Source organism: Leiobunum rupestre, chromosome 4 (assembly GCF_980474605.1).
Source record: "Leiobunum rupestre chromosome 4, qqLeiRupe1.1.hap1, whole genome shotgun sequence".
NCBI lineage: Eukaryota > Metazoa > Arthropoda > Arachnida > Opiliones > Sclerosomatidae > Leiobunum > Leiobunum rupestre.
Window position 1 is genome coordinate 69560026 of NC_143387.1, and position 15287 is coordinate 69575312.

At 37.0% G+C, this 15287-nt stretch overlaps 1 protein-coding gene across 1 annotated transcript; it reads left to right on the plus strand.

Moving 5' to 3' along the window:
* Nucleotides 1-2976: 2976 nt before the first annotated feature.
* LOC149948876 (cytochrome P450 1A1-like) lies at nt 2977-10729 on the plus strand. The gene is made up of 9 exons (XM_090174041.1): nt 2977-3276; nt 4820-5002; nt 5929-6022; nt 6120-6275; nt 6932-7140; nt 7906-8031; nt 8094-8198; nt 8260-8391; nt 9113-10729. Exons 1-9 carry the CDS (start codon nt 3126-3128, stop codon nt 9463-9465), a joined length of 1509 nt encoding a protein of 502 aa, XP_090030167.1. The 5' UTR covers nt 2977-3125; the 3' UTR covers nt 9466-10729.
* The last annotated feature ends 4558 nt before the right edge of the window (nt 10730-15287 follow it).

Below are 15287 nucleotides of genomic sequence, written 5' to 3' on the forward strand. Positions count from 1 at the left end.
TTCAAGGACAATTACAATTTTCCACCACATTTGGCGGCATTTCATGAATCATGACGTCATTGACTTTAAATTCATTAGTAGTCTTACCTAGTTTCGAAGATATTCCTTGTGACAGAGTTGACCAATACAATCTACGATTTGAGAAATCTAGTCGATCCTTGAAGGTTCGATGGAACATCATCTTGTGTTCTAGATAGACCTCGCGCAAACAGTGGATAGTTCAATTTACCAAATAGTGGAGTTAAGACCCTAAACCCAGTAGCGTCGCTAAGGGTGGGCTGAAGTGGGCTTTAGCCCCCCTGCATTTCTGAGAGGGGCCACATATTTATATTAAAAGGGCCACATGTTTATAATTAAGATGCCACATATTTTAATTTAAGAATTTTCTTTATCTCTAGAAATTTGTTTTATTGCCAAGAAACGTTTTTCAGGAAAAAAATCTTTCAAAATCAATTCGTTTACTCAAAAAGATAGTAGGGAGCGGAAATTGAGAGAAAGTTGAAAAGAAAAGGGCTTAAGGGAATTTAAGGAAATATCCCAGGCATGCACGTGTCCCCTCCAGGTCGGATACAAGGTTAGTAGGTGGTGCAGAGCCGCAACAATAAAACGACCTTGCTCTTCTCGAAAATCTGGGTTTTTTTCGATTTCACCATTTTTGCGAAGTATGGTCAATCCAAGGTTCCCGCTAAGGGCCACAAAATAATTAGCCCACCTGTGAAAAAACCTTAGCGCCGCTACTGCCTAAACCAATGCCGAGGAATATTTTGTGAAGGAATCTCAGAGAATATGTGTGCTATAGAATATAGCTAAAAAAGTATGTTATTGAATAAGCAAAATAAACACAATAATATTGTTACAAGCAGTGTCTCCATCTCTTCGTAAGACAGCTTTGATCGTTCCAAAGCCTTCTTCGTGGTGGTTTTAGTCAGTCCTCAAAGTTGTTCGTATAGGGTCTGTCCGACAAGGCTACCTTTGCAAAAAAAAACTTTCAATTAATTCTTAAATTCGAGTAATAATTCTTCTGATTATTTGCAAATCCTTATTGGTTCTTTTGAAGGTGATCTCCTGCCGGGAGTAGCGGCGTACTCCTGTAATCCCAAGCGTCTGGGAGGCAGAGTTTGTGGATGGCCGTTTGAGGAAGACCACCAATCCCCCAACGGGTGGTTGGAATGCTTCCGCCACGGGTGTCTCCACCCCTGTCCCCACGTATCCCCCGTTGGCGTGGCCGTTACACATATCTCGGCCTGCTTAATCAAATGAACGAGAGGACTGAATTGTCCCACACGTCACAATCGACAAAAAAAAGGTGATCCCCTGAATTTCCAGTTAGGACAGTCTGCTGCATATTCCGTTGTTGACTAGAATGACAATAAAGAGCACGTGGTTCTTAATGCTTTCGCGCCTTCTCCCTTTTAAAAAATGACGCGTTTTAAAACCTGCTAAATCCCACCATATTTGCCGGTTTGTCTTTGTATAAAAGATTTTTTCCTTTGCTCATTGAATTAAAATATGGATAATCTTCGAGTTCATTTAATTGTTCTTTTGTTGTTCCGACGTTTAACGTGCAATGAATCTTAGGCTAGCACCATGAATGAATGAATATTTATTGACTCTTTGCAATAACAAATCCCTTTTAAATCAGGGAGGAATTAACATTTAAATGAATCCGCGAGTACATATGAAATTTAATTTATAATTATTTCTTTAAACACGAATTAGAACATGTTTACGATAATATTAAAATATACTAGATACTAAAAATTTATGATGATTAATGATGATTAATCCAAGGCGAACGATTCAGCTTTTCCAATTTGTCCTCAATGCACCCCACCTACTAAGGATACGTTTCGTGACAGTCAAGTCAGACCAATTCACAGAGTGAGGTCCAAAGCCCAATAAATAGGCCAAACAATCGTCAGAATTATCTAGTTCTTCGGCGTATAAATAATCCTGTCTGACTTGTGGAAAATTCGGACACACTATGAGAATATGCGAAACATCTTCTCGTACTTCGCCACACAAAGGGCACACCCAGGGATCCCCAAAAATCTCAGCAGTCGGGAGGGCTCCAGTGCGGGCTCGAAACAAGAGCTGACTTGGAGGGGGGGGTCGTATTATTAACGAATTAGTTCGGCAGCGACTTCAAGTGTGAACAGAATGAAAGGAATAAGCTTTGTACCGTTTTAAGTGATTCATGACAACTAGTTCCAAATAGACTTGTAAGTAGCTTCCGTCCAGCAGTTAAAAATGTCTAGCGAAACCTCGTGGCGTGGTTTTTCTTCCGAAAATCACGATGTGAACATGGTTCTGACGCAATTTTCCCAATGAAGGTGTAATTACCCTATGAATGTTTAGTAACCATTTTCTGCCACCAGTTGAGCATCTCGCTGTATGCTTTGACTAATGGTCAAATTAATTGTATTACTTGATTACAGTTTTATTGCAAATATTTTCAGCAAAATAAATTTTTTTCTTCCGTTATATAGTTATTGGCCAAAGCTTGGAATATCAAATATTGCCTTATTCCACGAAATGGCAAATTATTGCAATAGAACTAGGCTCTATAACCCCTCACTTTTAAGTAATTTTGATGTCGATTCCGACAAGTGTAGAGATGAAGAAATTGGATGCGCTACCGTAACAAGTCCCTCTCGTGCTAGTTTATCAGAAATAAAAGCCTATACATTTCCAATACAAATATACATGATAAATCGAATACCAAAAATCGATGTCTTATCGATTTTCGGAAATATAAAATTCTTTAGGTTTAAATGTCAAATTTGACAATTACCACTCTAAATATAAACGTTTTATCTGTCAGAATTGGAGCAGAATTGAAATAATCTCAACGAGAAATAACTTTATCACAATCTGCTCACAAACATTGCTAGATAAAAGCCTTTATCGTGTAATATAAGGGAATATATACATACACTCTAAATATTTATATACCCCGTACGAAACATTGAAACAGGATTATCAAGGCAGCCCATTAACGAAAGACCTTGACGAAGTTCCGGAACGCCTTTAAAAACGCACGCCAAAAAAGACTTCTCCGTCATCAGAAGCATTTCGAAAGTACAGCTGTCTGGATGTTAGCTTTTTAAAGATAAATATTCAAAATGATCCTGAAAATATTGACGTTCTTCGACTGGACGTGGCCAGTTACGGCGGTGATTGCCTTCTTGACCTACTTATTTGTGAGTCAATGGGTTCGCAGGAAGAGCTTACCACCAGGTCCAACCCCTCTACCAATCATAGGGAATTTGTTACGTAAGTAGTGTTATAATTGCTTTAAAATGTCTTTGGTAAATATAATAAATCAGCGTAATTACGCAAAATATGCCGTGCATATTTTAACTTACCAAAATAACCGAAATTAGGATCAGATTAGCAATTATGCCACTTTTTCAACTATTTACTTGTCAAAATCAATTTTTCCCACTACCCAAATTTACTTCGAGACTGAATGTTTTTGGGTAGTAATCAATTTAAAAACCACCCAAATTCGGTAGATCTGGCCACTAAAATAATTATAATCACCGACTTAAAAGGCGAAATGGTTGTCATAATAGTAGAGATCCTTAAAGTGAACCGATTGGAATGCATTTTTTAACGTATCTAGACCTACCGTCAATTAATGTAGAGTCGCTAGAAACCACCTAGTTGATTAAAGTCTGTATCTAAATAACTGTGCCACACGTGACGGTATATATATTGTATTTTGTGCCCACCATGGATACGCATGTTTAAAAACTCCTGTGCCTGTCATGGAGACATATGTCTAATAAACCTGTGCCCACCTAAGATACACGTGTCTAAAAATCCTGTGCCTGTCATGGAGACATATGTCTAAAACACCTGTGTCCGCCCAGGATAAATATGTCTAAAAAAATGTGCCCATCCAAGATACATGTCTAAAAAACCTGTGTTGGTCATGAAGACACATGTCTAAAAATCGTTTGCATGTCACGGAGACATATGTCTAAAATCCCTGTGCCGCTATGGATACATATGTTTCAAATTCTGTGATGGCCAGTGGCGTAGCTGAGAACTCAGAGGCTCCCCGCAAAAATCTCTATGAGGCCCCCCTTTTTAAATTTTTTATGGTTAGCGGGGCCCCCCTCCGAAGCTCGAGGCCCGCCCTGAAGCTCGAGGGCCCCCCCACACCGTGGGCCCTGCGGACCATCAGCTACGCCACTGGTGATGGCCATGAAGATATGTATTAAATTCTGTGCCCATCATCAAAACAAATTTTAATGAAGTACCTCGGTTTATTCCATATTTAAACGCTATTGTTATTTGTAATATTTGGACTGATCATGGATAGTAGATTTTAGAGGATCGGTAAAAAGCCTGGTTTTTAGCCCCCGTAAACCAATCACACTAAGGGAGTCGTCCAAGGTTATTTGAAAAAAAAAACAAGTATCGCTAAGAGTGGGCGATACTGTTCGAAAAAAGAAAAAAGATAAACACGAAGTACATTTTTACGCCAAAAGGTATTTTTTCACGTTTTTATAGATTAAATATGATATACTAAATATCAGTTGATAGTTTTTATTGAATTAAAAACCAAAATTAAAAGTTACTAAAATATAAAGCGCAAAAAATTACGTAACAATATCAACCGCATTAGATTGCCATTTTGAAATTTTAAGATCACGTGGTACAAACGACCTTGCAAGACTCCCTCGGAGTCTCTCGAGCTGATTGATACGCGGGGAGAAATAAAATGCACTGTGGAAGGGTATCGAAAACCTGTACTCTTAATTTACTGTCCCTGGACTGACGGTGTCATTTTCTCTTCGGTAAACAGATTTAACCGGAAAGCAGAGCCTCGACCTGAAGCTGGTGCCCGAATGGAGAAAGAAATACGGAGACGTTTTTACGTTGTGGCTGGGACCCGACCCCTCAATTGTGATCTGCGGCTGGGACCGAATCAGAGAAGGCTTAATCACCATGAAAAACGCTTTCAGTGGACGCAAAGTTAGACACACGAGTAAGCTTAAAACCCTTTAAATAATAGTAACATAAGTGACAGAAGTATGACACTGAACTATTTCGATTAATGATAGTCTGTCACGATCGATGACATTTTTCGATCAATTTAATAATTATTTTGGGAAATTTTCAGAACAATTTTTTACTACCCATTAGGTTATTTTAAATCTTATATGGGACGAACCAACTCAAATTTTGAAATCCATTTTTTTATGCCGTATAATATATCGAGGGAGTTTTTTTTATTTTGTTAAATAGGCCATAATCCATTTCCAATTTAGACCTTTAATTATATTATAAAAATTATTTAAAATGGGCGTTTTAAGTCTCACTTTAGCTATCGTTTTTATGTTATTGATAAGTTTCAATACTTCTAAACACCTAACAATTGTTATTTTATAATTTGCTTATTTTTGCGGCTGAGATATGAATTAACTAAATGACGATTTGCATACGAGCTCTTACACGCCTCTGGTTAGAGATAATCTATTTAAACGTTAGTCTATCAATACATCGCGATGCTGAAGGAGCCATAACGGTATCGGGTTGTAAAAAACTACACTAAACACTCGCAATGTTTTCCCTTATCATAAATTTGAAGCCTATTCCATTCTTTGGTAAAATTAATGTCAATTTAGCACGATGGTAGTAAATATGAACCTTTACGTTGGAGAGTCGAAAATAACTACCTTCAGAAACGAAGGGGATGTTTATAAAAGTCAATTCGATTCAATAATGTATTGTTATTAATTTTCAATAAGCTAAACCGGACTCTTCCACATAATGATTTATATGGTAGTTAGCGAAACAGACTATCATCAACACAAGAGCGTTGTGAGATTAGGAAGTAGCATACTTAGGTTGTTATGTTACTAATGATCGCAGTTAAGTTGTCACTCCGAGCTTAATTAAATTTTAACGCAGCTGAACTCTTCTTGGACGGACACCATGACGTTGTGTCGAGCGACTATGGACCAAGATTTGAGACGCTGAGGAAGTTAATCACGATGGCCATTAGGTAACGGGTCTATACCAAAAACACATATTAAAAATTAGATAACAGTTCTAAACAAAAAAAAACACATTTTAAAAATTAATTTCTTTTTGGTTTTAAGAAAATATTCCGTCAGCGAAAAGTTGCCAGTTCTAGTGGACGATGTCCTACAAGATGTGATTACTCTAATGACCAAAGAAAAAGAATCCTTCGACCCCAAAGACTACATCTACTTGACCATTTACAATATTCTGGCGAACACGGCTTTCGGGAAAAGGTACGAAATGTAGACGATTATAATTTACCCAGAAATTAACTACCAACAGATAAGAAACGTCTGATAAAATGCGACAGCGATAAGTGATTGCGCGATATTGGATAACGCGATTGCATTTCAATTTAATTATATCGTAGCTAATTAACTAGTATTAATTTAGATATTGTATGAATATTGATTGATGGCCAAATGGAGGCCACCCTTGTCTTAAGTCCTAATTTGATCAAAGGTGTCCCATTATATCAAGCTCTACAAATGAACGGCGTGTTTAAAGCGAGTGTCCGTTCTATTCAACGCTCGATAGCTATAAACGCTTACAAAATCTGGTGCCCTCGTTGATGATTGGCTCACATACAATTACAGTTACTTTAGCTATTTTTATATTAAAGTCCCCTTAATAGAAGAAAGTTTCTGTAATTATTATACTCCACAACGATTGCCTGGGTCATTTATTATATTGGGTATTTTGGATTTTAGTATAAATTACCGTCATTAGGTGGCAGACGTAGCACACACGAGTTCTTTTTTCGCTTCTGGCTTCTGGAAGGTACTTCCAACAAGAAGCGCCTTCCGGGAACGTTTTTTAGATAATTCCTTTGTTTATAGAGTTGAGATTTGCTTTAAATTTAATTAATTGGATAATATTAAAATCTCAGGTATTCGATGGACGACGAAGAATTTCTGAGTTTGAAGGAGAACAACGAAAAAGTGAACGACGAATTAGGATTCGGAACTATCCTCGACGTCTTCCCGTCGCTGAAGTTTATACTCAACAGGAAAGAAAAAAGACAGAGAGCCCTGATCCGCGAATTCAAGAGGCCCATCCAAAACAAATACAAGGAGCATCTCGAAACTTACGAGAAGGGTATAATGACCACTCGAAATATTAGTTACATCAACAATGAATTAATGTACCTAAGAATAAGTTCTTCCGCTTTGGATTTTCCGTGACACTCACGCGGACGATGGCCCTCTGTGTTTATGTTTATTATAGGGGTTATATATTCTCAGGTATTTCTGTCACCCCTCCCCCCAAAAGGGTTCCAATATTGGCCGATTCCTCCTATGACTATTAAAATTATCGGCACTGCTTGGTGGTTTCTTTTTGGATTAGGCATCACCTTAGTCCCAAGTCATCGAGCGACTTTTAATGCATTTAGATCCGGTGGCCAACAGCACGTAGAAGGGTGGTGGAAAGCCCTTAATGCCACGCTATCCAACAGCTCCCTACATTAACTATTATTTCCGCTAATCCCAATAAGTGGAAACTGGATGGAATCTCCTTTAAGCAGTTTAAAGAAAGCTTGCAAACTCAACGCGGATGGAGTAGTTCCGAGTTTTCACCCAGTGCGCCACAAGTTGGGATTAAACCTGGCTCCTCTTGCTACGAGGCAAAAGTTAATAATCAGCTAGGCTAATAGCCATGGCACCACATTAGGCCCAAGTCATCTAGCGACTTTTAGTGCCTTAAACATAGGGATCCGTAAAGAAATCATTGAACGTTATATCACCTTAAAAGCACACGAACTTACCTTAGAATTAAGGTACCATATTCAGCTAGGCTCAATACATTCTTGGTTAAGCGACTTACGTATTGGGATCAAGAGATGAAAAAAGGTCTCTTTGGCAGGAATAATTCGTGATTTTACGGACGCCTGCATCGCGGCGAAAGAAGAGGCTGAACTTGAGAGCAAGGAAACCATCGAGCACATGACCGACGAAAACATGGTGCTGGTCATTCTGGACCTCTTCAGTGGTATGAAATTAAATCCCTGACCAATTATAACTAGGAAACTTTAATTGTCGTTTATTTACTAGCCGGAACCGATACTACCAGGATAACGTTGACGTGGATTCTGCTTTACATCTGCAATTTCCCGGAAGTTCAGGAGAAAATGAGAGAAGAAATCATTGAGAACATTGGTACGCGAGCGCTTTTTAATACAAAAGCGCCATTTTGTTAAATTTTACATTCGTAACACAGGAGACCAAGTGCCAGTGCAAGATGACAGACGCAAGTGTCCCTACACCACGGCCGTCATCGCGGAGACACTCCGAATCAGACCAATCGTCACTTTCACCTTGGAGCACAAGGCGATTGGCGACACTGACTTCGGTAATTTAATTATACAGGGTGTTTCAAAAGGTTATGCAAAAATTTTAAGAAGTTGTATGGGGTGAGTTGAGAAGTATGCCTGTTTTCCCCATTATCCTACGATGAGTTAAAAGAGCGCCAGAGAGCTTCAAAGTGTGACCTAGTAGCCACTGGAAGTAGGCTGCAACAAGCGCAAAACCAAGCAGCAGGGGAATGCGAACATTAATGTTTGGGTTCGTGTGACAGGTAAAAACGGACTTAGTAAACAAATCGAGGTAACCAGCGTAAAAAAGTAAACTTAAACAGTATTTAAAGTCCCTGCTGCTTGGTTTTGCGCTTATTGCAGCCTACTTCCAGTGGCTAGTATGTAGAGCTCGGCGTTTGGATAAGAAATAATCACTTTCTTTATTTTTATCCACAAACGAAAATTATCCGGGAAAAAACGATTATTTTACATGTTAAATTGCTATATAGCCGTGGATAATATCCATGGATAAACCGTTAATCGTAATTTTTATGGTTAATCAAAACTTTAGCGGTTAATTATCTGTTTCGCCGAGCTCTACTAGTATGCCACACTTTGAAGCTCTCTGGCGCTCTTTTAACTCATCGTAGGAAAATGGGAAAAAAACAGGCATACTTCTACAACTCCTTCAAATTTTTGCATAAATTTCGCAACACCCTGTATATATTTGTCAAATAATTAATCGATTTATTAGCAAATTAATAATCGACTTTGTAGCCGGATACCAGATACCCAAAGACACTAGCATCCTGTTCCACATCTTCTCGCAACACATGGACAAGAGCTATTGGAAGGAACCAGAGGCCTTCCGACCAGAACGCTTTATCGAAGAGGACGGGACCTTCATGACGACCAGTAGATTTATCGGCTACTTGCCCTTCGGTCTGGGTCGACGAGCCTGTCCGGGAGAGAAATTGGCATTGGCGGACTTGTTTCTAATATTGACCGGTTTGATGCAGAAATGCCGATTTTCGCTACCAGATGGCCCTGGCAGCGTCGATTTAACGCCTCAAAATCTTTTACTAATAAATATGCCCAAACCTTACAAAATTAAAGTGGATAAATTGTGAGTTTAAACTAAGGCTGTGCGAGTACTCGAAAACTGCGAGTACTCGGTCTCGAGTCCGAGTCGAGTACTCGGACTCGAATATTTTAATTTTTATTACTCGAATGGACTTGCGAGCCGTTCACCGAGTCCTAAAAATTACTCGCGAGTCCAATTTTTTTAAGACGAGTGCGTTATTTTCCACCGAGTCCGTCATTTTTATTTGTTTATTTTTTTGTAAAAGTCCCTTATTAGCGCTGCGGTAGCGTTAACGCAGTTTGTTTACAGGGTTGCCACAAAATTTTCAGATTCAAATTCCCTGACTATTCCCTGTTTTCCCTGACCATTTTAAGAGAATTTCCCTGACTTATTAAGGGCAAAATTTTTCTTTTATATTTTACTTTTATCTGAAGTTAATAAATTTGGATGGCCATATATTTCAGTAAAAAGGTTGTTGCAATGTTGAAACATTCAAGGAAATAAATGATAATCGTCGAATTTGTCATACATCTAGATTTAAATTACCTTCAAAAAGTGCCCAGATAAAATTAAATTCCCTGACTTTTCCCATTAATCTTTACAAATTATTAAAATTCCCTGACATTCCCCTGACTTTTAGGCAGATTTTTAAATTCCCTGACTTTTCCCTGATTTCCCTGTTTTCCCTGACGTGTGGCAACCTTGGTTTAGTCAGAGGTCACATGACTCACATGGATAGTTTGAGCTACGGTTTTAGTTTTGGTTATACTTTTATTTTCGGTCCTGCAGAAGTGGAGGGAAGACAGAGTCAGATCTTTGGAAGAAGTACTCCGGGCTCCCGCTTTAAGTTTATTCTTTATTCAGATTTTCAGTGGAAAATATGAGTAAAACATCGAAGAAAAAACGTTTTAATAATACTTTTCAAGAAGAAATTTTAGCTCCTGATGAATATTCCAATTCTTCTGAAGAAAATTATCAGTCCCAATTTTAAATTGACGTTGAACAACTTCAACTTGACGAAATTGACAATTCTAATGGACTCGTTCCGAAATTTAAGACTCGAATATTGCTCGTGGCTAATTCTTAGGGACTCGAAGACTCGAATGAGTACTCGAAAATGGGACTCGCAAATTGGTGAGTCCAATTTTTTGGGACTCGGACTCGACTCGAAATCCAAAAAAGAGGACTCGCACAGCCCTAGTTTAAACTAATAACGAATAAATTTAACTAATCGTGATTTTTTAATCAATTATTTCCAACTGTGTATACGAACTTTCAAATAAAATAAACTTCTATTGTACAAAAGTAAATTTTAAACTATTTATAATTTTACCATAAGAAACATAATAACCAAAAGTATGACACGAAAAAATTTGGGTTAATGATATTCTTTCGTGGATTGATTTAGTTATGGGGAGTTTCAGGAAACTCAAACCTGACTTATTTCTTTGTTTGCAAAATTACTACTTTCAGGCACGAAAGTAAATTTTCCGTTCCCGATTCAATAATTTATCATTATTTGGTAAAGTAAATGTAATTTTTAATTTGGAAAACATTTCAATTTTCAATAGGCTTGGGTGATTGCAAAGACAACTCTCGAAGAGTTGTCAGTCCTTAGTCACGTAAATATTTATGATCATTGGGGAAACAGATTATTATTAAAAAACCGCCCCGAGAGAATATTTAGTATCGTACTTGGGGTATTATGTACGAGACCAAGAACATATCGAAGCAAGTGAGAACAAACTGGTGTTCATTCAATACACTCTTTTTCGTATTTTGTGGGCCGAGCTTACTTGTCACACTCACAATCGCCATCTGTGAATTCATAGTACTACGAAATGATTTTATTTATTATGTTATTAATATTTTAATCTTAATATTTAACGAATTTTTCCATAATTATTATTTATCTTAAGGTTTTGAAACTACAAAATAATATTACATTTATATTAATACCAGAAGCCTATAATAAGAGAAGTCTCTAACCAAGGATAATAGCTAAAGGATACGAAATAACCCGCGATTTTCGTTCCCCTTCCGTAACAGTTTTACTCCCACAAGTTGGGAGAAAAGGGGGAAATGTGTATGATCCTGGTAAGACCACTTTGTAGCGCCCTCTCTACTAAGGATATTTGAAAATATCCTTAGTTTTGCCGCCAACGGCTTTGGACCACGCTTTTCTTTTATTAATAATGAGATATTAAGTATAATATAATAATATAATATAATATAATATAATATAATATAATATAATATAAATAATATAATATGGATCACAATTATTTTAAGTTAAAAGCTTTGAAAAAACCTACTAAGGCGCAGCAAAAATTTTTACACTTACTAAACACACAGTATTTTCCCATTTTACAAAATAACTATTTAAATCAAAGCTCAAATCAAATCGCCGTTAAAGTTAAAAGTTTTAAAGCTATCCCGCCACTTGACCTAAGCCAAGATCGAATCACCGTTTATTGTCGCCAGGAGTCGCAGATTTTTGCCTCTAGATGGCAACAGCAAGGACTGCTAACGTTTTACTCTTACTTTTTATAAATAATTTTATCAAGAATTCAGCAGATAATTATAGGTACTAATCTATTAGGTGTCAGTTTCTGTTACATAATATTTTTAAAGTTCGTAACAAACAATCAAAACAAAACCCAAATTGGGGCAATCGATTGAAAAGTAAGTTAATTTATATTTGTGCTATTGTTACATAGCAGAACTATTCAATGTGCCTAACATATTAGTAATTAAAAAAAAACCAAGCCTTTCACGTTAGGTTTGGTAAAATACAACAAACGGTAAAAGTTAGGAACAGTGTCAGTAATAGTCCTATTTATAAAAAAGTTACAATTTTTAAAAACAGGACTAATATTGACACAGTTCCTAACTTTAAATAAAAGTGTTTTAGTAGAAAATGTCTTAACGTAAAGCGAATGGCGATTATTATCGGAAAAGGAAAAGAGATGGCGATGTGGAGGCTTCTAAATCATTTACGAGGGGTAAGTCACTCTCGGTCCTCTCGGATGACCTGTACACCGAGGTCGCGTACTTAGTACTGTTAAAGGTACGGATTTTAAAGAGTTCACGAACTCTTATTAGCACAGTCAGAGGTACGGCAGTATACACCGAGTTCAGTGCCGGATTACCCAATAGGCCGACTAGGCCTGGGCCTAGGGCACCAAGCCTAGGGCACCAAGAGGTTTCGAAAAAATTAAAAGTACAAAAATTCAATCATTTACTTAAAAATATTCCGGATTAATTTGAGTAAATGCGTCCACATTTTCTGATACCATGTAAAGCAATCATTGATTAAAGTCACGAAAATATACGCAAAGTCTACATTGAAATTGTATTTTCCATCCATTTGTCAATGAAAGGGGGCACCAAAATTAGCTTGGGCCTAGGGCCCCACAAGGTCTTCATCCAGCCCTGACCGAGTTCGCTGAGTGACCAACCCCTCGATCATTTACCTACGTTATTTTGGACTGGGTCTATGTATCGAAGATAGCAGCTATCTTCGATACATAGACCCAGCTATGGTTGCTCAGATCGCCGGGAAGGTGCTTCCACCTAGTATCGACTTTCAAAAACGATTTATCGTTTATTTTCAAGTCGACAATTACGTGTTTGCCGAAAAGCCAATCCAAGCTAGGTGTCGACTGAGCACGTGATTACAAATAGTCTTTTCTAATACGTGAGTAAGAATACCCAATGACCTAAAAGCATGCTTTTGGGCCACGCCATATAGGTAAATTATGTTGGGTAATGTGCCTAATCAACTTGTTTAAATTTGCACGGTGGCGACCACTGTCGAGCCAGAACGAAACTCAACTAGAGCCGACACTTGCTTTAAAGTAGTGTGTAAAGAAAACTTGTTCCTAATTTACTTTAATTGTGGGCGCCATATACACATTTTGAACAGGGCGCCACAAACCCTCGGTACGCCACTGAGCGTGCCTCCTTAGGAATTTTTCAGTCCCCCCCCAACTGAAAAATCCTGGCTACGGGCCTGCATGTCGAGATAGACATCGACAATTACATTGATTTATGCTTATTCAAAATCTTTACAGAATACCATTCGTCGAGATCTCGAAATTCGAAATCTATTTTGCGATCGAAAACTGGATTTCAAATGCTTACAGAATAGGCCCCCGGGGAGCTTCGACACCCAAAAAAGATTTAATTAGCTTTTTAATACGACTGTTGTTTTCAGCTTAAATTTCGATTAAATCAAGTGTAAAATAAGACTTGTATATAACTGTAAAATGAGACAACATCAATATTAAAAATGAAGACCAAAATGAGTCTTGAATTTGGTTTAAAAATACAGCCTTAGTAACCTAGATGAAATAAAAATATGCCGTCTAAAATATACATATTTTAACCTTAAAAAAGTCTTAAAATAAGATTGGCATTACAGCGTTTTTAAAAGTTAACTTAACACTTAAATAAGACTTAATTAGCTCTTAGCAACGACAATAAATATTTTTTAACGTTCATCTACAAAAATGGCACCCCATACACCATTTGGTATAAAATCCAATTCTATTTTTTTTATACTCAGCAATTCGAAAACAAAATAATAGTATTGTTTCATTTAGTTTTCTCGCCAAAAAAAAGATCAACGGCTTGATAAATGTCAGTTTGTTTGCTCTCAGTCCATTCTAATATTTATTTAAAAGGATTGCCTAATTTCAAGGAGAGAATAGTGCTTTCAAGCTGTCAACACACAAATTTATAGATTTAAAGCTGCAATCTAAAAGATTAAATGCAAGTTTAATCTAAAACGATAATTGCTTTAATTTGGTGTTTAAATTGAGACTAAAATATTAATTATTTTTTAAGTTTAAATTGAGACTAAAATATTCATTATTTTTTAAGTTTAAATTGAGACTAAAATATTCATTATTTTTTTAAGTTTAAATTGAGACTAAAATTAATATTATATTTGCAGCTAATAACGTGTGTAGAATAACCCTAGCAATATACGTTAAATTTAATTTTAAACAAGCCTTTTTTTTATCTTAAACAAGACTAAATTTAGAGGAGGAATATCAGACTTAAATTAACCGTTATAAGGAGTCTTAAATAAGACTTTCACAGAGCTGAAATAAATCTAAAATAAGGATGTGTAACAAATAATAACTATAAATAGTTATCATCAAGTCCCCATTAATTTTTAAGTATTTTCAATTTGGTATCTATGGCCTACCGTTTTTATTTTTAAATATTTTTATACGAAAGGAAATTGGTTAAGAACATTAAAATGGCTGGTTTCCCCCAAGCGCTGGTTCCCTTCTCAAGAATTTATTGTGGACCAGTTTTTCCACTCTGCGGTCGAGATTTTTGCCTATTTTAGGGGAAATGTTACCAGTTTTCGCCGGTCCTATAGTCGATTTGCGCCGCTCTTTTCGTCGCAATTTCCCCCCATAGATTCAGTGGCGTAGTGACAGAGGCGTATCTAGGGTATGGTAGCCATGGCGCGTGCCATGGGCGCCACTTGACGGGGGGCGCCAAATTATGTTTTAAATTTTTTTTGGCGGTCTGCTTTGGTGTTGTGTTTTAGGTTTCTCTGAATGTTTATATTTCCGTTATATATATATATATATCTAAGATGAGATTAGATTTAGGTAACTTTCTGGAAAAATGCCTGGGGCAAAGGCAGGTTGTGTGAACTTGCTTTGCTAAGTATCGAGAGAGAAGAAATGGAAACAAGATGTCCCGGACATTTAAGTACACACAATCCCCCTGATGTAACTTTTAATCGCAAGAGGAATTTTACCGAAAACGTATTTTTCGAGTTACCTGGTTTTGGAAATAAGGTAGCGAAACGTGAACACGTTAATTTAAATTAATTTTTAG